Genomic DNA, 25,996 nt, shown 5'->3' on the forward strand with positions numbered 1-25,996 from the left:
GGCAGAGAATAGCTGCCTTGTGGGTTTCTGACATTTAACACAATGCTACATACACAAAGACCGAGAACAGTGGTGAGCTCTGGATACTGAATAAAGTACTTTAATGACCCAAAGATTGATGACGGCCAGCTACAAGGTGCTGCAATATAATCAAAACTTTACAACCCCCACACAGATGGGTGGTATGATGGTGTACCAACTGTAAGAGCTATATAATATTTGATGGAAATAATGTCTATATGTACGATGCTAAACTGTGACTGTCCCTGTATGTGATGATTTACCCTCCCGTGGCATGAAGCAGTAGGCAGAGTACCAGGGGAATCTACCAAAACCCAAGGAGGCAATTTTGAAGCAGGGAGGTCATGAGTCCTAGGCAACTGAAAGACATGGTTCAAAGTGACCTTGGGCTGTTTGCAATGTAATAACTTCTAGGGCTGTGCTGAAGCTTCATCTTAGATGCAGATGTGGAATGGCAGTGCAGGTATTGTTGTACCCCTAATCAGTGGTGTTTGCCTCTTGGAGGGAGCCAGGAAAGAGGCACTGTGGGCCACCAGGAGCCATTTCTCAAAGGCACAAGCAAAACGGAGAGCTGAAAACCCTAGTAATGGTGCCGTCTTGGAGAGGCATGAGGGGGGAGTTTTGAGGGACCCTGCCACATGCAGTGTAGACTTCGTGATGCTTTAAGCAACAGGTTGGAAACAAAGTACTCAGGTCAACTTCCAGCACGCAGTAAGAGCGAATACATGAGGACAATATGTAGCCTCCTTTGATTTACTGGGCTGTTATTTACCCCTAGCATCACATGGGATTAAACTGCAGCAGAAAATCGACATCTGTTGAGTACTCCAAACCCACCGCTCAGCAGGAAATGGTACTGACATTGAAAGGCTTGCAGTCACTTATGGAAAAAGCCAACGAGGGACATATGAATGCTAGAAACAGACCCAATGAGCAATCAAAGAGATGCAGAAGGGAGGGACTGATGACAATCGAGAGGCATTTGACTGCAACAGATCCGTGAATAGAAGTGCTAGAAAATATGACCTTGGCATAAAACAGCACATGTAGGGAGTCCTGGCAAGGGGGGGGGGCATTGGGGGATGGTGTCCTAGGCACAAATATGATCACATGAGTAGTGGAGGAATTAGGAGTGTCCTTGGAGTGCCTCACTGCAGGAATTCCAAATTCTTCCAAATTAAATAATTCACTTTGTCGTTGGCAAAACATATTGGGGAACTCATAGTCATGATGAATTTCCAGACTTGGGATAGAGGGGTAAACTAAAATTAAGAGACAACATTAACTATTTTTTTCTCTGACACATCTTAAAAAGCTAAGCTATGAATCAAGTAGCTGCTACCTATCTATTAAGAAATTGAGGCAAAAGGAGTTCTTACCCAAACCATTCTTCTACGAATTATAGGGTGAGGATCTAAGGCAAGAAATACTGCTTCAGAAATGTTGAAGCCATCCACAAGCTTCTAGACTAAGCACAGAGAGAAACATGCCCCGCCCCAAACAGCACACTTCTTAGCAGGCTAAGATATACCTTGCTACCAAAAATTGCGTTTGAATACTGTTGTGTGTAACACTGAAAGAAGGACTCTGAAAAGAACTGCCACTTAATCTGGGAAGCACGATGCAGTTATAAATGGATCTGGTACACAAAACTGAAAGATCACTTGGTGAACACTATCTTGCCACAATGCTCAAGGACACCCACTAAGGTTGTGCACTACCTCAAACTAGAGAAAAGCCCCCCCCATTGCACTTGCTCAGCTACCCTCTAAGCCTTTTCGTTCTTCTCTACTCATTTTAGTTCACCCTTTTTCCTATGGCCTTCAATTTTCCTCAATCGTGTCCACCTCTTGCATTTCTATACTCCTTAGCACCCTCAAGATGTCTCAGTAAGGGCATCATACCTGTTTACTTTACTGAGGGAAGTAGGATGTGTTAGGAAAGGGAGGCTAACTTAGGATCAAGGAGGACTGAAGATTACCATATTGAAATGAAGTAGAAATTTGGGGACCACAAGATAATTAATAGTTAGGACACAATAAACTAATCCCCTTTTCCTCTTTTGGTGCTTTTGAAAATGTTTAATTTCAGTATGAATTATATAGCCATTGGCAGACTTGCGATGTCATCTCTGGTTTCTTCAACAATCAATAAAACCTAAGTAACAAAACAAAAAGTTACAAAAGAAAATGTGAAACACAGGACTACTTTGTATAAAGAACATTGGTAAAGGTAATACGTCTGCGATTTTGTTAGGGAAGAGCTTACTAATAGTTGACTACTTCAGCTGTCCTAGAAAGAAAATCCCTTAATAAAGCACATCTTAGGTTCCAACAGTAGGGCGCCTTTGCTAAACAAAACTACTTTAGTAGAGTTAAGCTGCTCTCCAAGTGAAGTGTTATCAAAAGGAGTCAGAAGATGAAATTTGCATTATAGGCCCTGAACCTAAAAGGCATATACATCAAAATGTTGCACAGCTGATACTTTTGACCAAAATGCCAGTATTTGTGTTGCATCTTTAAGAAAGCCTATGTGTGCACACTCTTTAGTACAATAACAAAAATGCTGTGAAGTTATCTTGACAGCAAAAAGAAAAACAATTACAACTTATGTTGCCTTAATTACAAACTATGTTACACATCTGCCATCTAATAAAAGGACCACGTGATGCCCCTATCAGCAAAATTTAAAGTAAACACAACTGGGACAATGTAACCATCCTCAACATGCCATTTCCTTGGCAGAGAGGCAAACCAATCAATGGCAAACCACATAAATGCGAAACAGGGGTGGGGGGGGGGAATGACCCAAAGCCCACTCTCCCGCTATACCTATTATTGTACTTATTTGATTAACTGATGGTATTGTAGTGAATCTTAGTTTGTTTTAATGGGAAACCGGAGTTAGCTTAGCCTTTGGCTTGCAGACTCGTGCCCCCGTCACTCAGTGACTTTTACCCTACTTAGCTTGCTCTGCTTTAGCGCATTTATTTAATTATATATTTTAAGATGGCTGCCTTATTTCTAGTTAGGCCAATGTTTTAGGTTCACGTTATCAGTGCCACCACGCTAAGGCATAAATATCAAGCGGCAAAGATAAACAAACTGTAGGTCTTCACATGAGGTACTTTCCCTCTTCACACCTTCGAGGGAATTGTTTACATAAATTGCTGTCCCAAGCATGTCTTGTTATCTATTGTTTGGGAACAGAACTACGTCAGGGATCCGAGCAGCTCTGTATAAATGCACCTCACTAAGACAGATAGTCAGAGGGATTCCGACCAGATGCCATCGCTGCTATCGATGCTGCACATCGCCTTGACTCTGTCCTAGTCTTCGTGTCCCTACGGAGTCTGTACTAGAGACCTCATTCCAAGGTAACGAGGGTTGGGGGGGCTCTTCTCATGGACATGGCATTGACAGATTAGATTTAACACACCTAGCTCTCTTTTAGGTTAGATTCACCTCATTAGGGTGTTAGGACATATTTCATACTTCATGTAATTTCATGATATTGCAAGATGGTGGGGGTCTTTGTGTAAATGACTCTTATCTTTATCATTCTGTTTCTTGCACTGTTCATTATCCTAATCATTGCAGCACATACAATTTATCATAGATTGAAGTTTTGTTAAATTAAAGCTATTGAAACCTTACTGCAATTTCTTCATTGCCTGTGTTTGATTGAGACATGTCTTTCATGTGAGAAAGTGGTAATCTCTGTTTAACCACAACACTCTCTGAGATGTCACACTCTTGAGTCCATGCGCAAAGTATGCCAAAAATTACATTTTACTGTTTGGGTTTTTGGTGAGGTGCTGCTTGTGAGCCGGGAGGGTTGGGACGACAGTTGCGACTTGGTATAGGATTGGCATAGTCACCTACAAACATAAGTACTGTCATCCTTAAACCAGCAGTCTTGCCTAGAGAAAGAGTCAAACTACGACAATATGAGGAAGTGCAAACAGCTGAAGCTGTCCGTACTGAGATCCAAAAATGCTGGATGCTAAAGGTCACCAGAAAATACTGTATTTAATATGTAGCAAGACAATAAGGAATCGCCACACATCGCAACAGTATTTTCTTCCTTGTGCTTTTGAAATAACCTGAACCCCCTAAAAATATGAAATCCTGAGTGGCCCCTATTACTTTTAAAACTTATGTAAAAATACTGTGTTTACAACCTATCCCTGGATTTCTAAAAAAATGCCAATAGAATTATATTATTTCCCTTCAGCTTGAATGGCTCACCTTCCTGTACTACAAGTATATCTATACTATCCTTATACTTTTAACACTCTACTGTAGTTCGTCCCATTCCACATTAATAAAATCTGGCCTCTTCTGTACATTTTGTGTTAAAAATGTAAGCAAAATATAAAAAAGCACTTTAAACCCACATTACCTGGATCAATGATCTCATGTTGGCAAAGTGTGTGTCCATAGCTCCTCCGTGTGGGAAATTTTGATTCATTCTTTTCATGAGCTCTGAGAAGCAGCTGAACGCCAAAGCCTCTGCAGAAGGTACCAGACAGAGTAAAGGTGCCAGAGGTCCAGAGATGGAGTACATAAATTATAAGACAAAGAAATACAAAAATATTAGTTTTGTGCCCTTCTAGGATAGACCATTAAAGTGGCATCTGTAGCCTCCAGGCAGCCCCATAAGTGTGACGGCAGGGGTTTGTTTTTGAAGAAAAATAATTACAAAGAGGGAGACGGCAGTTGAAGAACATACAAGGAAGGGTTTTGGAAACGTCAGCGTTGGCATATTTGATTAACAACTTAGTTATAGCTAAGATTTACATATTTAATTAGCAACCTAGTTATAGCTAGGATTTACATCCAGGTGATAACTGAGCAAAAACAATTATGTTTTAGAAGGAAACTCTCAAACGGGGGGTGCTGTACTTAGTAGCTGTACAGGTAAAGACGAGGACAGGAAGAAAGGTGTTTTATCGGTCTGACTTAAGAAATCTTTAGCTTTCTTTTGTTAACAATTATATAAAATATACATTGAGTGGTGTTTCACGGTTTTGCCGGTTTGGTATACCATTCCTCCTTCTATAGTCGGCTTGCATTCCAATGCATGAAGAACTATTTTAAAACAATACCACCAACAATATCATCGCCACAATACAAGTGTGACCACGACCAATACAAACAGCATCAATATAAATAGCACCTATACTAACACCAATACTACACCACCACGAATTCCACACAGCATCAATACCACTGCCATCAACTCTACCAGCAGGGACGGGTAATGATTTTGGCCAAAGCAAAATCTGGATCCAGAATTCATTCAGCAGAACAATTAAAGGGTAGATTTTACTCTTAGGATTCCTGTATTACAAAAAGTTAAACCCAAAGCCAACAAACTTCTCAACAGTTTTTATGTGCTGATGCAAAACCACACCTTTGCAAGCAGAGGTAGTGAGAGAATATGGCATGTAAATAACACAGAAGTTAATGCCCTCCCCCAAAAATAACACATTTTAAAGAACATTTTTTTATGGGCTGGATATGGGTTTCCCTGGAAATGCCCGTGAAAAGCTTAAGTAGTTCTTATCGCCATCGGATGGAGAAAGGCACAACACGGCCAGTTTAATTACCACTCACTGATAGAGGGCCAGGTAAAGATATTTACAGATCGAGGGCCGCAAACTCAGGAGAAACAGAACTGCAGGCACATTTCACCTACATTTATTTGTTTCTTTTTCTTGCTCAGTGGTGAAAGGTAGTGGGGCCACAGCAGGCAGAGATAATTTTTCCCAGGATGTGAACGCCCATTTCCCCGAAAAAAGAAAAACACACTACCAATAATATCACCACCAACAATACAGTCACCACCACAAATAACACCAGCAATACTGCTTACTCCAGCACCAATAACACAACCACCAATATCAATATCACCAATAACACTCCACTACCAATCTAAACCATTACCAACAGTACCAACCATCACTAGAAATACTGCCCCTATTGTAGAGACAGCAACTTAGCCACCAGACTAATGCAAGCAGTTTACCAAAGATAGCTTCTAATGAACAAGTTACTTACCTTCAGTAACGCACTATCTGGTAGAGACATATTCTAGTTGCAGATTCCTTACCTTAGAATTTCCCACAGGGGTCAATCTGGATCCGGACATTTTTCTCAAGAAGTATCCCTGTGCTCGTCATGGGGCTTCGGTCAGCTCCGCGTCTGTGGTCAGCGTCATGCGCGCCAGATATGATGTCACAGGATCTATATAGGCGCTACCCTGGTGCGCTGACGTCAGCTTCTTTTTACAACTTTACACACCAGAAGCGCACAGCCATGAAGAACACTGACCACTGGCTCATCAGAACTAGGGCCCTGAAAGAGAAGTCTCTGTCCCTAGAAATAAGTTTGCAGAGCTGGAAGGATGGGTGGGTTGGTATGGAATCTGCAACCAGAATATGTCTCTACTAGATAATGAATTACCGAAGGTAAGCAACTTGTTCATCTGCTAGAGACTTCTAGTTGCAGATTCCTTACCTTAGATTAGATACCCAAGCAATACCATCCCTGCAGGTGGGTTTGCGAACCAAAATTATACTGGGAAGTCCTGCAGGACCGAATGGGCAAAATACCCATCCCTTCGGACCGGACTATCCAGGCAGTAGTGTTTGGTGAATGTATGCAGTTATGCCCACATTGTTGCCTGTCAGATGGCCAGGAAACTCTGTATGCTAACACAGTGGTTGCAGCTGTTGAACTGGTAGAGTGAGCACACAAACCCTCTGGGGGTTGCTTATTAGCCAATGCGTAGCACATTTTAATGCAGAGAATGACCCATCTTGCGATGGTCCACTGCCAGACCTTTCTTCAGGCACACATACTCAAAAAGAGTTGATCACCCACCCAGAATTCTTTGATACGATCAAGATAGAATGTCAATGCTCTTTCTGGGTCCAGGTGGTGGAGTCTCTCCTTAGAGGAATGTGGGGGAGTGTAAAAAGTAGGCAAGGTGATGGACTGGCGTACATGAAAAGGCATAACCACTTTTTGAGAGAAATGAAGCCCTGGTACGAAGCACCACCTTGTCTTGTTAGGTGGACAGGAAGGGGCTTTGAAGAAAGGGCCTGCAGCTCACTCACCCTGCAGGCAGAAGTGATAGCCACAAGAAGACTGTTTTTAAAGTTAAAAGCCTGAGTGGACAGTTATGAGGTGGCTCAAAAGGAGCACACATCAGAAAAGTAAGAACCAGATTCAAATCCAATTGGGGCATTATGAACAGTGAAGGAGGAAACATATGGATAAGACCCTTTAGGAATCTACCAACAATAGGATATTTAAACAAGGAAGGTTGAACAGGTAATCTCAGAAAAACAGAGATAGCAGACAAATAAAGCAGGAAGGTATGAATAGGGGGACTTCAGACAGAGGGGCAGAGAGGAGGTCAACAGACTTGGCTGTGCACCATGCCACAAATGTATTCCACCGATAGGCATATACTGTTTTGGTGGCGCGACGCCTGGCTGCCAAGATAGCATTACAGACCTGGGGCAGAAGGTCAAAAGCTGTCAACTGCCACCGCTCAATTTCCATGGAAGAAGGCAGAGACTGGACAGGTTCAGGTGGAGAACCATCCCCTGCTGCTGCGACAGAAGTTCCTCCCGAAGGGGCACTCTAATCAGAAGATCGATGACCATGCTCAAGAGCTCGGGATACTAGACTCTTCGTGCCCAGTCCGGAGCCACAGGGCTTACTTGGGCATGGTTGTTCTTCATCTTCTTCAGAATTCTGGGCAGAAGTGGTATGGGTGTTTGTGTACAGACCACTGGCTTCACCCAGGTCTGCAGCTCAGTCCTTAGGGTCGTCAACCTGGTATCCTAAAGAGTCCAGTGACCCCTCCAAACTCCCCCAACCCACAAGAGTAAGGGTCAAGAGCAGACCTAGGAAGCAAGGTCCGTGTCGAAGTCAGAATAGGCATCGCGCCACGCTGGTCTGGCCCTGTGTCAGAGTCAGCAATGAGAATGGGATTGACACCGACCATGGGCATGGACGGCATAAGGAGGCGCAATGTCTGAACTGTCGTCGGAGAAAGGTCGAGATGGCATGACCAACACCAGTTCGGGAACGGATCCCTGTGTGCCCTCTGGAGCTCAGGCTGAAGTTGTTGAAGCAGAACCCTAGGGGGCCCCTGCTGACTCCCCAGGGCACAAAAGTGCTCCAACAGGGTCAGACTGCCCAAAGATTAGGCGTATGTCGAATTTGGGCAGGGGTAGCTCCAGCTCCCAGAAACTCAGGAAGGCACAGAGCCGAACCAGACGTAGGCTATGAAGAGCGAGGCCTAAACTGACAACGCACCTTTTCCTGCGTCACATCAGCAGACCGACGTGGTAAAGACGAAGAATGTTGCTCTTCTTTGACAACTTCTTATGCTTGCCTGAACGTTCCAATGACTTGGAGTGAGACCGGTGGGAGCTACATGACCTTTCTAGGGACTGCCCTCGCGACCGAGATCAGGAGCGACGTGGTGCTGAGCGCCAGGACGCAAGCAGCTTTACGGATCGCTCCCTCACAGCTTTTGGATTCATGGCCCAGCACTTGGAACATGATTTCTGGTTTTGGTCGTGCTCCAAACACCAAAGACACATGTGGTGCAAATCCGTCGCGGACATCATTCGATGACAGGAGTTGCAAGACTTGATCCCAGTCTTCCGTGACAACATCTCGAAGCACCAGAGTGTCCAAAAAGGCTTTGACAAAAGTCCAGTTAAAAAAATGACTGTAGGGGTAGCTCTTCTTCGGATCTGCACATTGGCTGGCACGGGGAAAAAAAAAAAAAACTGATGTCAGCACGTCGTGGTGGAGCCTGTTTAGGTCCTGCGACATCATATCCGGTGTGCACAACGTCAATGGCGGAGAAGACCGACACCACCTAAAGGCGCGCAGGGGTACTGCTCAAGAAAAATCTATGGATCCAGACAGACACCTGGGGGAAACTCTAAGTAAAGGAATCTGCAACTAGAAGTCTCTATCAGTTATATATGTAAAATGCTGCATCATGAAATCCAAAATGAAATGCAATATGCTCCGTCTTTCCATCTGAATGACTGCCATGCCATTATAATCCCTTTCTATGAAAAATAAAGTGGGAACATAGTCAACAAACTGGCATTTGGATTAAGAGAGTTCCACGGTATTGCAGATTAGCTGGCAACGATGTAATGTTCATTTTAATACCAATGACAAACAAACAAGGAAAAATGGTGTAAAATGGGCTTGATTTTGCACCATGCTGTGATTCGATAATTTTCTGAGCATACAGGAGTTGATAACTAAAGGTTTTAAACTGACATTTACTATATAACAGTTTGCTCTTAAACCTGAGTACACTTATGACTTCCTACTTCTGCAAGTCCAGGAGTACTCAAATGTGCAACAATTATTACATAAGAATTTTTCAGCACATTTTTGTTTTCATGTCTCTCCCTGGGCAATATAATAGCAGCTAACTTTTTCATGTACACAGACCTGTCCCTCCCCATGTCCACCCTGAAACCATGTATACTCCTGCTCGTGGCGAAAGTAAATTTCTCTGTCTCTTTAAGGTGAGGAAGGAGGAATACCATTCAAATGCTGCTGCATACCAACCAACAAACGGGATTGTGGGTGCTCACCAACCTTTACAAATGGACCCATCAAGCCTGGGAGGATCACAATCCAAGCAGTGTCAGATTTCGTCTAGAAAACCTGCAACATACTCTCAAAATTCAGGATGACCAAACTCCATAGGAGAGGCGAGCAGCCCACCATTCGAAAGTAGGGGATTTTTCTTAGGCAAATTAAATTTTTAAGGCACAAACCTGTGTGCAAACACCTTTACGAATTGACCCATAAATCTTAATCAAATACAAACAACATGTTTAAAAAGAACTCAAATTGGTTTGGATGTGTCAACAATGTAGTCACACACAGAGCTAAAAGGAATTAATTACCTTACAGTGCTAGCCCAAGGCTTTACTATATTTCGCCGAATATATTCTAGTCTTATACCCCTGATTTAACAGCCATTACTGATTTATGCTCTGTAGAAGGCAAGAGGGAGCTTTTGGAGGCGTTACAACATTAATGTTGTGGCTGCAAAGAAGATATTTGCCAATCATTGCATGTTTTTATCAAGACAACAGAAATGAATGGAATTTAGAAGGTAGTTTTGGAGAAGGAAACAAGGTTTAATTGACAAAATACACTGCAAAAGACACAAGCAATTGCTGCGATTCTTCCAAAACGTTGGTTATGATTTTAAGCTCTAGGACATAATAATGGGAGTTTAAACTTATCTGATCTAGTGAGTATTTGCAGTAATAAATCACAAGGAAACTGTAAATACAGTTGCAAGGCAATCCACCTGCTTATCCTGAACATCAAGTATTTCTGCTGAGGTCTGAACCTTAAATATTTTACCCAGAGGACTAATATTTCACTAAAATGGAACACTGAGCTTTGTGTGGTACAGGCTGGGCTTGCCTGTGTGTGCCCGGAAATAAATGTTTCCTATGAAAAGGCACTTGGCATGCCTATCTAGTCACTGGGCAGCTTTCAGAGTTGAAGTGAAATGTTAATTTCCCTTGAACTGCCTTTGTACCAAGACTGCAGCTTAAGGCAGGCAGAGGACTTTTTCGTATAATTTTCATTTCTCCTTGGTGACAGCAAGCCTTCCCACATTTCAAACGTTAATAAATTAGAAGAAAATGCACAGTTCATCAATCGATTACCAATAAGCATTAGTGAACAAATAATTATATAAATTAAAGTAGGAGTATGCCAAGAAAGAAAACTATAAGGCAGGTTTAAGTGCATGACAAGCAACAGACAATTTAGATAAAGCAGCGCATCTAAGAGCACAAGGCAATACATACAATAGGACCAAGAGATGAGCAAACACAGGAAAGTATTGCTTGTGCACTGATGCAAAACAACAGACAGCCTCAGTCATACAGATCCAAATAATGGTTAGAAATTCAATCAAAGGTGTCTTCCTAGTCGCAAAAGGGAAAACGTATTGCATTTGTAAATCCCAATCTCAACTGACAAATTTGAAGGTGAGCAATTGTCAGATCATATCTTCCTTCTTTTATGAAACCTTTGAAACTAAATTCATCTTGGCGAGGAGTTTTTCAAAAAGTCTATTTTACAAAGAGTTCACAGTTGCTACTTTTGTCTCGTCATGTAAGCCATACACATTTCACAAAATATGAGAGTTGATGAGTATCCTGAATGTTAATTAACCTGTTTGGGAAAACATGCAGGCTGCTGCTCGTACGTAGGTGCTAATCAGCCAAGATGGCAGAGACTTTGGGCCAGATGTAGGAAGGCATGTGCGCCTCGCAAACGGTGAAAAACTCCGTTTGCGAGGCGCAAAAGCCCTTACGCGATGCAGAAACACATATTGCGAGTCGGTACCGACTCGCAAAATGTGTTTCCGACTCGCAAATAGGAACGGGTGTGCCCTTCCTATTTGCGAGTCGCACCGCGATGTAGAGTTGATTTGTGACCGCGAAAGCGGTCGCAAATCAACTCGCAGTTACCATCCACTTGAAGTGGATGGTAACTCATTCGCAAACGGGAAGGGGTCCTATGGACCACTGCCTACTCTGAAAAAAAACGAAACAAAAAGGTTTCGGTATTTTTTCTATTTGCAGCTCGTTTTCCTTTAAGGAAAACGGGCTGCAAAGAGAAAAAAAAAACTGCTTTATTTAAAAGCAGTCACGGACATGGTGGTCTGCTGTCTCCAGCAGGCCACCATCCCCGTGAGTGCCTAGACTCGATATGGGGTTGCAAACTGCGAACCACCTCATAAATATTTGTGAGGTGGGTCTTTGCGACCCCACAGCAAGTCGCAGAAGGTGTCTGAGACACCTTTCTGCATCGCAAATTGCGAGTTGCAATTTGCGAGTCGCTCTGACTCGCAAATTGCAAGTCGCAATTTGCCACTTACCTACATCTGGCCCCTAGTTCTCTAGGACATCAACTCAAACATCTAAATCCGAATTCATCCGTCCCGATTCACAAAGGTAAACATACACATGGGTATATTTACTCTTATACCTAGATATAAGAGTCAATTATTTTGCTATTCAGCATTTCCTCGGAGAGACGTATTCCAAGGTGTTGATTTAGATGTCTCCAACCCTTCACTGAGGGGGTGAAGCCTCTTACAATGCACAATGGAAAACTTCTACAAGTAATTTTATGACTTTATATGACCTTCCTCCTAGTTGGCGGACATGTCTGACACGAGGAGATCCACCCATGAGAAAGTAAAGGGTGTACATTATGTATTTTAATGCAAAATATAAATGAAAATCAACAACATATCTATTATTAACCTGTAAATAATAAAAGTTAACCACACATTAACTTCTCAAATTAAATATGGTATATATTAAAATAATTTAAATATATTAATTAAATGTGTACTTTTTTTGTAAACATTAATATAAAAATAAATGACTAACCCTCACTAACATTTTCATTTTTAGTTAATACTTTGTAGAGATTATTAAAAGTTATATATTTATTTTATCTGAAACATTTTTAAAAGGTGCCATCTATTTTTTTTAATTTAGTTTAGCACTATATTAAAAAATAGTTATAATATTAAATAATTGTTTTATCACCTTAAAAAAAATCCCTCCTTTCACTGTTTTCAATGAGCGTATGTTGCAGTATCAGTGGTTGGCCATGTGTGGTGCCTGATTTACTCCAACGCTGGGCCTGTACATAGTTACGCCCTTTTTGACACCTTTGGGGCTTTGGTAACTGTAAAAGTGTATTTTGTGAATTACATTTGTCGTACTCTATTGTGGGTGTCTACTTGTATAACCATGTCCCTCCCAACCCCCTCCTTTCATTTCTCTAAACTCCTCTCATTTGATAGCAATTCTCCATTTTCCACTACTCCCCTGTTCCTTCCATATTTACTACTAATTCATACATCTATCTGTGCAGAAATCTCCACCACCGTTGCAGAGATCTCTGCACAAAAATGATAGGCGCGTGGAATTCTCTGGCTGTATATTGGTGAATTGCATTTTGCAGTATGTAAGTAGGACTACTGTAGTACTACTCTATGTCCTTCGAAATGCAATTTGGGAATCTGGCCCAGTGTGAACTTCTGACTTCCAATCATTTAGCAGAACAGTAGCTAAAAGCCACCTCACTGGAAGTGAGACTCTAAGCCATCGTGGATATGAATGGATGTAGCTTAGTGGTCCCAAAACTTTAGGCTTTGGATGTTCCATACTGTTTAAATAGGTGGTTTAAAATAGATTAGCCAATATTTATGATTGTTGGTGGAAGCTGCAGGTCTAGCAGGTGTGAACACCAGGTGAACAGAGAGAACACAGTAAGGGCGGCAGTTGAAAATCTTTGAAGCCAAGAACATACCTTCACCGGATCACGTCCATAAGGAGTGACACTGACAACACATGCCAGCTAAGTGTTGTGGTAGTCTTGAAGAAAGTCCTAAGTGAGGGGCAAGGCTTGTGCTACTTTTATTTGGGTAGTGCACCCTTCGAGGCACTCACCTTTAGGTAGAGCTTGGCACTGAGCAGTCAGGCTTATCACAGAGGCAATGTGTAAAGCACTGGCACAGCACAACCACACAGAGTGTCACAAATAAGACTACACACAAGTATGTAAATAAAGTTTGTATTCGACATGCACATGAATTAACACCATCATGTAAACCTGGGCATAAATCACATTCAGAAATATCACTAATAGTGCAAGGCCCAACAGTTTTACTTTCCCTCCCTGCACCCACATGCAGTACTACTGCAATGGTACCACACGTCCGACCCCAACGATCACACCAAATCAATATAAAACAGTTGTAGAATGCATCTTGGTCACAAACGACAGCAGCAATAGACATATACAGAGACTATAGCACTTCTGAAATAGCTCAGCAGCCTCGGCTGCACCAGTAAACGTCAACCACAATAGTAAATAACGTGCACAGCAATGATGACGTGCGGTCAAATCAAGCCCAGACACTCACTCCCACTCTCACTCTGCACTGCTACGCGGGGCCACAGATGTCAGCCACGCTCGCATGCACACATCACACACACTCTATTCCAGCACCCTAATGCAGTGCTCTGACAACCGGCAGGTGAGGTGTAAATGAGTTTGCAGACCCCCCTTTGACACAAATGGTCCTCCACTCTCCAATCAATTCCTGCCCCGTAAGAGTTAGAAGTGAAGCAACCTTTCTCCGGAAACTAGGCCACTCGCTGCCAGTGGTTACACTTAGTAGCTGGGGCGAAGGTATGGGGGAGGAGGGAGAGAATGGCTGATCAGGCAACAGTTTGCAATTGGAGGTTTGGTCCCCACTCGAGTAGTTCACTCAGGGGTCTCCACACCAGCCTTCAGACGCTGGCCCCGGTCTGCAACGCACATGGGGAGGGTAGCCTTGGGACATGTTGTTCACAGTGGTGTCCAGCCAAGCCAGACTCTCCACTTCACAGATAGTTACCAATTCAGCACCTCCCAGGACAGGAGGTGCCACGTCTGGGGAGCAATGATTTGGACAGCCCCAGGCATCCCAGTTGCACACAAAGAGTTTACCAAATTGTGTGCCCTCCTCGTATAGGTACAAGTTCTAATGCGCGATGACCTCAGTCAAAACAGGCACTTCCGAATGCCGACGCAAAGGGCTCAATGCAAGATCTCCCTCGGATGAGATCCAATGTCTGGTGCCCGATGACTTGAGTCACACCAGACAACCCCGCTGCATAGGAAAAGTTACCAATGCTGCGCCTTCCTGGAATGACACACCCTGCCTGGTGAGCAATGATTTGAGTCACACCAGGCACTTTGGAACACACAATCAGTTCCCTGGAATGAGACACAACATCTGGTGCGCGATGACTTGAGCCAGTTCAGTGGTACCACACGAGGTAGACAGCGGCACTGCTCAGGGAAAGCCCCCACCTCCGAGGGTCGCAAGCAATGAGGGTGCAGTCGGTTACTGCATGAGAGAGATGCAGCACACTTGTCAACAGCGGGTCACGCAGGGTCCTGCAACCAATAACCTGGTCACTACCAACCAAACACTTATGCATGACGTGACCCTACAATGAAGGGCCACACTCCTTGAATGCGGGCTGTACTTTGCAAGTCCCATACCAGGTAAATCCAGTCTTCAGGTCCAATACTTAATTCTACGCTCACACCGCTGCTACCAGGTGGAATTCAGCAGACGACGTAGATGCGTAGGAGGGCACTGCTCTCCAGATAACACGGTAGATGTTGTAGGTCCCTCTTTGAAGGTCTTTGATGTCCCTGAGACCTTCACGCAGAATGGGGGCAAGCCAACAAGCCCTTTGAGAGAATACTTCAGAGTGTCACAATGCAGCAAGCAGTGTCCCCAAGCGAGCCATGATGCAGAAATGGTGCGCAATCCCTTTCCAGGACAGTAAATACTCCTCCACACAACAGATTCCTCTGGCAGTGTGCACCACGCAGTATGGGGACTCTGTCCTACGCTCCTGCAAGTGTATCTCTAAATTGCTGAATTGTTGCAGTTACACTCAAGTGGGCCTTTGAAGTTGGGGCCCTTTGAACCACAGATGGCTCCCCTAAATTTCAGTCCTGTCTGCCATGGGGCCCTGGAATGTAGATCCTTACATTCCAATCCATGGCTCCAATCTATCCAGCCAGTCCCTCAGATGGCAGAGGTCTGTTTCGGTGGTCCAGGTTTTATAGCTGTGGCTCGAGAATGCATAGATGTGTTGCAAAGGAGGTGTTCCCAATGATCTACATGAAACTAATAAATAACTCTCTGGACCAGCTGAGTAAATTGAGGGAGACATGGGAGGACGATCTGGGAACCTTAGGAGATGACAAATGGGAGGAAGCCGTCAGAGGCCCTAGGGAAACAGCCATCAGGGTTAGGTTCACACTAGTCGAGTTAAAGATCATGCACACAAAATTGGTAAGGCGGTGAGTCCACTATCCTAAAGAGGCTGTAATGAAGAGGGCACATTCATATATACACTCTGGGGCTTTCCCTGAATATATGTGAATACTGGTCCAGCATTGCTCGGGAGATGTCCCAGATCACCACACTACCCTACTGGGGATTATGGGAGAAAACTGATGGCCCAGATACCAGGGAATCCCATTGAGACTGGCACTGAGAGTAGCCAAACGCAACATAGTGAGAGCCTCGGGAGGCAATGCTACCCCTTGGTTGATAGACTGGCAGTTTTACTTGGACTGGTGCCAGAGAGCCGGGAAAGCGATATATAAAGGAAGGGGATGCCAAACAAAATTGAAGAAAGTATTGGGGGGATTGGCCAGCTGTTAGAGGTGGGGGAGTTGAGGTGGATCGTCAGTACCTGTACCCGCCCAGGTATGTGGTGTACATTTTTACAGGCTACTACTGGGTATGGCACCTCAACCAATCACTTAAAGACCTCTTCCTAGCATGAGCAGGAATGGCGCAAACACTTTCCCTTTGCAGTACAGTGGGAAGTGCCCAGAATCCTAAGGCTACCCACAAACAGTCAGCAAAAAACTGGGAGGAAAAAGCAAATGGTTTCAGGGAAATCACCTAAGAAGGGCCTTGTCTAACAGTAGTGCTATCTCTAGTTGATAGTTTGCAATGGTTCAACTTTGTCAGATCCTTTTTAAAGGGCCAAAATTTGAGAAATCTTTATATTTCACCTGAGAAGAACCAGCTTGGCTAAGCTTTCACCAAAACTGTTTAATACTGAGCTTTTTAACTCTCAAAAGCTCTTCAGTGCAATTTCCTAAAAAAACTATACTGTTGTACATCATTTTATGTCTGACACCCATTTAAGAGTTTTGAGTTCCAAACAAAAACAAGCAATGGCAAATCCAATAGATCTGGTCTTGACAAATGGGTGTGATGGTTATTTCACTTTGCTGCAAGAATATGCCACAAAATAAAACAATATAAAATAAAATGCACTCTTACCTAAATGTGGCAGCCATATCCTTACAGTAAAGTTTTTAGCTTGGAAAAAAACTACTGATTATCTTTTAAATAGACTAGTATGGGTGCTCTGTAGCAGGCATGCACACTTACAACAAGCATAGAAACCTTTTTAGTGTTAATGCAAATCACAGAGAAATATGGATATTATTGCCACAAATATAAGGTGTTGCTGGCTTTGAATTACTGTAACCTGAAGACATCGTTTAAACATACAAAGATGACAAAGATGACTAAAAAAGAAAAAAAAGGATAGAATGAAAAGATAAACACACTGGCCAGTCACACAAAATGTCATCACTCTCAGTCAAAGAAAGTGAATGTATGAAGTGGGTTGGCCCATTCTCCCATTGTATGCTCTGGCTTGTGGAAGCAAAATGTGAATGACAGCTGAAAAGACCAATCAATAAAGATGGCGGACCCAAAAACTCCCTCTCTATGTATATAGGTAAGTATTTTTATTTCATTTTTATATGAGGCTGGCACAGCAAGTAAATCAGTCTCTAGGCCGGACACACAAATGTTTAAGGCTGGCCCATTGTTGACTCCTTGGACAGGATTACTTAGATTGCAATGCTGCAATTCTGCAAAGTCATATTTAGATTACATACTGAAGAAGTTTGGCATAAATATTTGCACCACCTGACAATTGCAGAAACAGCATTCGCTTCAAATGACCAGTGCAAAAATGACATTTTGTAGAAATGGGAATGTCCAAATCTAATTTAATTCTTCATTGAGTAAATGTGTCATATGGCAAAATTCGTACACAAGATCAGTATTTAGCATATGAAAATCTTATTACACACTATTACATTATAGACTTGGGTTTAAAAACAGAATAAAGACAAATCACCTACCATCATCTAGTATCACTAAGAGGGGTGCAAGGAGATCACACATCCCTTGAACATAGCCAATCTCAATATGCTGCCAGACGTAACTGAAATGTACAAACACAATAATTCAGTGTTAATCTTTTGAAAGTGAGAAAGCTAAAGAAGTTGACCTCTTAAAGAATCAGTAAGAAAAAAATGTGTCACAGCTACATTTAGTTAGGTAGTGCTACCTTCAGTTTATAGGTTACAGCAAACTGTTATTATTACACACTTTAAGTGGTACTTAATGTATCCACCTTCAGAAGGATGCAAGGTTGAGTTGGCTCTTGCAGGGATTCAGAGTTGTGGCCTATGGATTACAGAGGATGTGAGACAAGAGTTTAGCTCAACAAGCCACCTTAACAGCTATTGTGACAACTGCATGTTTTAACATTAAGCTTTTAACATAACGTTGGTCGTCTTGATGTGAGTAGACCTACATCAATTTAACTTTTGATCCTAAAAGTATGCAAGTGTTGCAAAGCATATGACATCACTCACAGTAAACAAATCAAAACTATAAGTAAAAAATAACCATCTGAGCATGTTACAATAACAGGACTGGAAAGCATAACGTGTATAGACTTCAACTACTAACAGAGAACAAACCTTGAGGAAGGCCTATGAGCACTAACAAAGCTTTGGCGAAGGAACCTAAAGAAACACAACTCAAATTAACCCCGAGTTGGCTCAACCTTCTGCTAGTAAAACTTCAGATCAGCACAGGGAGCCTACACAAGACAAAGGAAGCATGGTGTATGTATAATTGATATCCAAAGAAGATTCTTTATCTTGATGAGGTTACATCGGAAATAATCAATGTGGTTTGGAGGGTACTCCCCTCTTCTACAGCAGTATTCCTGTAACCATTCAACTTCAAATAAATGATTACCATGGATATAATGTATGTCTGTATATCATAGTATAATTCACACAACACACTGTGTCACATATATACAGTGTTTACTTATTCCTATTTTATTTTAGCAAAATGTTTTTTTTTTCTTTAATTTGTAAAGCACCTTTAAGTGCCATGTTCATGCTACATACAACTAAAACATAAATAAATACAAGAATACGTTTCGTATCTCCTTAATTAAATTTCTGGTGCTACAGAAATATAACAAAGTTAGAATCTATATAAAACAAAATCAAGTAATATTCTATTGTTAATCCATCGATCATTATATAATCATTATTTCTATTCAGTTACCAGACTGCGGCTTTCATTACGAGGCTGGCGGTCATCAGACCACCAGCCTCGTGGCGGAGGTTTAACTGCTGTTAAAGACTGCCACATTATGAGTTGTGGGGTTTGGCTGAAGCCAAACCGCCACAATGCTGCTTGACCTGCCAGTGCAGTCGCACTGACGCTGCCGGCGGTGAGCTCCTCCAAGGCAGCGGCTCGCCTCAGGCCACCTGCCGTATTACGTTGCAGCATACCGCCAGGCTTTTCAAAGCAGACACCCCACCACGAAAAGCCTGGTGGTCACGCACCCGGAGGCAGGAATCCCCATTCCGGTCGCCGGCGCACACACACACGTCCACATCCCCCCCTCCAAATTCACACTCATGCACACCCCCCCTCCTTCCACACACATGCACAAACCCCCCATTCCCCCCATCCACACCCCCTTCATCCACACTTATCCACAAACCCCCACCCCCAGATTTCAGGACTTGTCATACGACGGTCAGCAGACCGCCAACACTGACGGTCTGCTGGCTGCAGCGGTTTCAGCAGTCTTAAAAAAAGACTTCTAAAGTCGTAATGAGGGTCTGAATGTCCAGATGCTTTCACTGTGCAAGTCTTACAACGTTCACCTGCCTCGCAGTTAAGAAGTCGACCTTGTTCCACTCTTTTTACTCACTAATCTTTTGGCCAAAAAGAGAGAACCCAAATTGTTAAGGAACAAAGGCCCTCATTACAACCCTGGAGGTCCAAGACCGCCAGGGCTGTTTTGGCTGAAGCACCGCCAACAGGCTGGCGGTGCTTCAGAGGGGATTACGACCGCGGCGGTACAGCCGCTGTCGCACCGCCGGGTCCAGCGGTTTCCCGCCACATTTGCCCCGGCGGTGATAATCCGCCAGGGCAGCGCTGCTTGCAGCGCTGCCCAGGGGATTACGAGTCCCCCTACCGCCAGCCTTTTCCTGGCGGTTTGAACCGCCAGGAAAAGGCTGCCATTACGGGGAGTCGCGGGGCCCCTGGGGGCCCCTTCACTACCCATGCCACTGGCATGGGCAGTGCAGGGGCCCCCTGTCAGGGCCCGTGCAGCTATTCACTGTCTGCATAGCAGACAGTGAAAAGCGTGACGGGTGCAACTGCACCCGTCGCACGGCCGCAACGCCAGCCCAGCGGGAATGTCATTATGGGCACCGCGGGAGGGCGGCCGCACGGTGGTTACAACTTGGCGGGTGGCGGTTGCCGCCCGCCAATGTTGTAATGACCCCCAAAATCTCTGTTTCTCCACCGATCATTTTTAGCACAAGAAAGTACCTTTGTGTATTGATTGAAAATATAAACAGTTTAATAAGTTGCAGGCACATTGATTAAGATCTACTACAACCTTAAAAGGATTTGTGTGTTGTACGCATACAAGGAAAATAAAAAAAAATGGCCTGATAAGGATCCTAAAGGGACCTTGTATAAATTAAACAGGACTGGGAAAGTATAGATCGCTGAGCTCCACTATATTGTAAAATCTTAAAAATAGAACAATAGTGGAACACACCATATTCTCTTTGTTGAACATGTAATTGTAAGAGACAAGACAAAACATCAAGTGATGTAAATCTGTAAATAACTCTAATCCAACATGAGTAGCATGAAAGTCTGAGTGTTTGTTCTCCTAATCAAGTGATAATCACAAAATGGAATGTACACGTCATTTATTATAAATATACCACTAATAAATATACAATCAAACACAAATACAAAAATACAAACAATATACAAAACGTATAGACCAAAACATGTCAGAAGCAGAAAGCTTGCAATATTTCTCCACAGTAATCACAACAGGATGCCCTCAACGAGCCAAATCCGAGTTCTATATTCGTACACTGGAATGCATAAAACATCCGACACAGGATTCAAAATAGAGGCTAAGCAACTGAGATTGGGAGCTTTCCGTTGCTGACTCTGGCCAGATAGAAAGTAGTTACAGGCTACATCTTTTGCAAGCCTTGAAGATTCCAGTGTACGATTATAGAACTCGGATTTGGGTCGTTGAGGGCATCCTGTTGTGATTACTGTGGAGAAATGTTGCAAGCTTTCTGCTTTTGGATCTACGATATACATTGTGAACAAGCCTTGAAAAAGTCCTTGTTCGGACAAACCACGTGTCGGCTGAAGTTCATACTCATTTGGCTGAAGTTCATGTTCATTGGCTGAGATTTCTCAAAGTTGGAACATCTGAGATCAAAAATACAGTTTCTATCTATGGAATGAAATCTGACAAGTTTTGGTCTACTGCTGGTAACATGGTTCCCGATGGTCTGACAGCAGTCAGCCAGGGCAGCGCCAACTTCAGCGTCATCTGGCTTATTACAACTCTACTTACCGCCAGTGTCAGCGGTCTGACTGCCATCGAAAGACTGGTGGTAAGCCAGTGCTGAGGGACAGAGGGGCACTGCACTGCCCATGCCGTCAGAATGTGCGCTGTCTGCTTTGCAGACAGTGTGCATTCCAAGGGTGCTGGAAGGCCCCCCTGTGCGACGGCATTGGCTGTGGCTCCATGTGGAGCTGAGACCAATGCCGCTACACAGCTCCGACTGGGCTGACTGGCAGAAACCTTGGTTTCCGCTACTCAGCCCACTGAAAACCTTGTAATGGAGCTTGTGGTGAGACCGCCAGCTCAGCTGCGGTCTCCTCACCGCGGATAAGCCAACCGGGAGACTCGTAATGAGGCCCTTAGTCTCTGAATTGGAAGTCAAAAATCCTCAGCGGGGAATGCAGCAGTATGCTGCCAAAGAGGACTCCACAATGTCGGATAGCCGCTGAACAAGGTCTTGGTGAATCTGTTGACGTCTTGTGGGAAAGCTCCAGAGCGGGAGACATTTGAAGAAAGGTCCCTCTCTAGGCGCATACTTTTGGTTGGTCAAGTCGTCCAGAGGTCTTTCAAGCCAAAAAGTTTCAAAGTCCCAGGTTTCAAGCTATGCTAGAAGGTGTACACTTATACACCAGCCAAGCCAGCCAAGGGTCCATTACCTTAGGGGCAGAACTTTGGGAGGTGACAACGCACTAAAGCAGAGGCAAACAGCAGGGTCCGGAGGAGGGCCAGCTGGAACTGGTCAGCAGGGCAGCTGCAGAAAAGCACTCTTGAAGCTTGTTGTGCCCTTCTAGCTTTAACAGGAGATCAGCCTTATGACCTTTGGAGTCCACTTCTTTCACCTGGGTACTTGAGGGACAGTAGATCTAGTCTGTTAGCCTCTATGTAGGTCACAAAGAGCAGGTCCAGTCATCTGTTCTTCCACAGGTCCAGAAAGTGTTCCAAGGAGGGTACTATGGGAGTCAAATTTATGTCTGGCACCAGCCTGTGAGTAGGAGTGACTTCTGGCCACGCCAATGAGGTGAAAGCTCTCCAGGGTACCCTACCTACTTTGTAGCATTTCCTGTGTGGCCTACTCTAACATTTCCTGTGTGCTCTACTGCAAACAATTGCACAGTGTCCCTCTTCACCTAAAACCAAGATTGCAGAACATTTTCCATTGTGCACAGCCTCCTGTGCCCACCACAGAGGTATGGCCATGAAGACAAGCAGGTCAGTGTAAGACAGTTCCTCTCACTGGGATTGGTGTCCACCCGACTGGGAAGGGGAATGCCTGGGTGTTACCTACATTTGCCTGTGATAAGGTAGGCCTCTTTGAAGCTAATAAAGTTCCTGGGCCCAGCATACAGGCCATCCAGTCAAGGGAACAACACCACCTCCCAATACCCAAGACCAGTTCTTGCTCTGGGAGCAAGTTCACAACTCATTGAGAGGGCTACTCAGCTGCCAGATGACAGTTGGAGCTCAAACAATGGGATTCAAGAAACTTTAAGCAGGAAAAAGGTAACTTTCTAATAGTACCTTATCCACAATATTAAACAATCAGCTTCACCAGTGAATTGGGCTTGGACGTTTTACCATATACTAGGGGCTTAAAGGTAAGTTAAACATACCTATAAGGGGTATGCCAATTTCATCATATTGCAAACAGGAGCACATGCACTATACCGCTGGACATCAGTAATAAAGTACAGCAAGTTCTACTGCAAACAAAAATATACAGTTCAGCAAAAGGCGAAACATCCAGAGTTACCCTACAGAAAGGGAAAATTTCCTACACATGGGATTCAGCTAGACCTCGTTCAATGCTTTACAACTGTGTGAGGACTCCTCCACAGACAGAGCCTGCTCCCCTGCCCAGATGAAGTATTTTCACTTCCAAAAAGAAAAAGACTAGGTCCCAAGGTAAAAACTCCGACCGGGTTAAACCTGGTAGGTGTATTTGATCCACAGTAGACCTGAAATCTAGCTCTCAGTGTACTGTGACCATTGACCACTATCAGCAGTTTGTGTTTTCTGGTGCTATTTTCCATTAAATCTTCAATAATTCAATTCCTTGCCTTTCCTTATTCGATGTTTGCTGTTTTGTTATAATAATATTGATTACATTATACTCTATTTTTCTAATTGATGTTGGGATTTTTATTGCTTGGTGTTTTGACTCTACTACTGTTTTGGTACATAATAAATACTTTACACATTGCCCTTAGCTAAGACTTTCTCTTCCGTGTCATAACTACCATAACTACTAGGGGGCTGGGCACAGGTTAATTGAGTAATTTAGGGTTCATCCTGAAAAGATTTGTGAATATTCGTTGAGGTGGATAGTCGCTCACCACAAGTAATCAAATTTCTTACATCAACTGTATAAAGAGCTGGGGATCAATCTAAAAGGGATCAACACTACTAGTACTCCACTATTTGGGGGGTACAATGTGCTTGTCCAGTAAAGCACCTACTACTGCCTCAGTGCTAGAACTGGCTTGAAAGCCAGCTTGTATAGGATGATCCACATAAACTGGGAGTTGTTTACTGTAGGAAAGTACCATCTTGCCTGGCATGTTACCCCCATTTTTACTGTATGTATGTTTGTTTTTACCTGTGTCACTAGGGTCCTGCTAGCCAGGACCCCGGTGCTCACAAGTTGTGCCCTGTATGTGTTCCCTGTGTGGTGCCTAACTGTATCACTGAGGCTCTGCTAACCAGAACCTCAGTGTTTTTGCTCTCTCTGCTTTTAAAATTGTCACTGCAGGCTAGTGACAAATTTTACCAATTCTTATTGGCACACTGGAACACCCTTATAATTCCCTAGTATATGGTACCTAGGTACCCAGGGTATTGGGGTTCCAGGAGATCCCTATGGGCTGCAGCATTTCTTTTGCCACCCATAGGGAGCTCAGACAATTCTTACACAGGACTGCCATTGCAGCCTGAGTGAAATAACGTCCACGTTATTTCACACCCATTTTACACTGCACTTAAGTAACTTATAAGTCACCTATATGTCTAACCCTCACTTAGTGAAGGTTAGGTGCAAAGTTACTTAGTGTGAGGGCACCCTGGCACTAGCCAAGGTGCCCCCACATTGTTCAGGTCAAATTGCCCGGACTTTGTGAGTGCAGGGACACCATTACACGTGTGAACTACATATAGGTCAATACCTATATGTAGCGTCACAATGGTAACTCTGAACATGGCCATGTAACATATCTAGGATCATGGAATTGTGACCCCAATACCATTCTGTTATTGGGGGGACAATTCCATGCATCCCCGGGGCTCCAGCATAGAGCCCGGGTACTGCCAAAAAAACTCTCTGGGGCTTTCTCTGCAGCTACTGCTGCTGCCAACCCTCAGACAGGTTTCTGCCCCCCTGGGGCCTGGGCAGCCCAGTTCCAGGAAGGCAGAACAAAGGATTTCCTCTGAGAGAGGGTGTTACACCCTCTCCCTTTGGAAATAGGTGTGAAGGGCCTGGGAGGAGTAGCCTCTCCTGGCCTCTGGAAATGCTTTGAAGGGCACAGATGGTGCCCTCCTTAAATAAGCCAGTCTACACCGGTTCAGGGATGCCCCAGCCCTGCTCTGGCGCGAAACTGGACGAAGGAAAGGGGAGTGACCACTCCCCTGACCAGCACCTCCCCAAGGGAGGTGCCCAGAGCTCCTCCAGTGTGTCCCAGACCTCTGCCATCTTGAATGCAGAGGTGTGAGGGCACAATGGAGACCTCTGAGTGGCCAGTGCCAGCAGGTGACATCAGAGGCTCCTCCTGATAGGTGCTTACCTCTATCTGTAGCCAATCCTCCTCTGAGGGCTATTTAGGGTCTCTCCTGTGGGTTTCTCACCAGATAACGAGTTCAGGAGCTCACCAGAGTTCCTCTGCACTTCTCTCTTCGACTTCTGCCAAGGATCGACCGCTGACTGCTCCAGGACGCCTGCAAAACCGCAACAAAGTAGCAAGAAAACTACCAGCAACATTGTAGCGCCTCATCCTGACGGCTTTCTCGACTGTTTCCTGGTGGTGCATGCTCTGAGGGCTGTCTGCATTCACCCTGCACTGGAAGCCAAGAAGAAATCTCCTGTGGGTCGACGGAATCTTCCCCCTGCCAACGCAGGTACCAAACTTCTGCATCACCGGTCTTCTGGGTCCCCTCTCATCCTGACGAGCGTGGTCCCTGGAACACAGGAGCTGGGTCCAAGTGTCCCAGACAGTCCAGTGGCCCTTCTGTCCTTGCCTCCCCACGCCAGAGAGTAATCCTGTGTACTGCGTTAACTGCAGCTGCTAGGGCTTCTGTGCACTTTTGCAAGACTTCCTTCGTGCACAGCACAGCCCAGGTCCCCAGCACTCCGACCTGCATTGCCCAACTCGCTAAGTTGGACTCCGACTTTGTGGGATCCTTTTTTGTTGTGCTGAGACGACTGCCGTGCTCAGATCTTCTGAACGCCTGTTCAGGTGCTTCTGCCGGTGCTGCCTGCTTCTGCGTGGGCTCTCTCTGTAGCTGAGCGCCCCCTCTGTCTCCTCCTCCAAGGGGCGACCTCCTGGTCCT

At 44.3% G+C, this 25,996-nt stretch overlaps 1 protein-coding gene across 3 annotated transcripts in view; it reads right to left on the minus strand.

Moving 5' to 3' along the window:
- The window catches only part of SGSM1 (small G protein signaling modulator 1), a 950,757-nt gene that overhangs the window by 59,264 nt on the left and 865,497 nt on the right, over window positions 1–25,996 (minus strand). For all 3 annotated transcript variants that reach the window (XM_069214718.1, XM_069214717.1, XM_069214716.1), the window contains 2 exons: window positions 17,889–17,971; window positions 4,426–4,535 (listed from right to left, as the gene is read on the minus strand). In XM_069214718.1, coding sequence (XP_069070819.1) covers window positions 4,426–4,535; window positions 17,889–17,971 — 193 coding nt within the window. The remainder of the gene's footprint in view (window positions 1–4,425; window positions 4,536–17,888; window positions 17,972–25,996) is intronic.

The sequence above is a fragment of the Pleurodeles waltl genome, chromosome 11 (genome assembly GCF_031143425.1).
Source record: "Pleurodeles waltl isolate 20211129_DDA chromosome 11, aPleWal1.hap1.20221129, whole genome shotgun sequence".
Classification (NCBI taxonomy): domain Eukaryota; kingdom Metazoa; phylum Chordata; class Amphibia; order Caudata; family Salamandridae; genus Pleurodeles; species Pleurodeles waltl.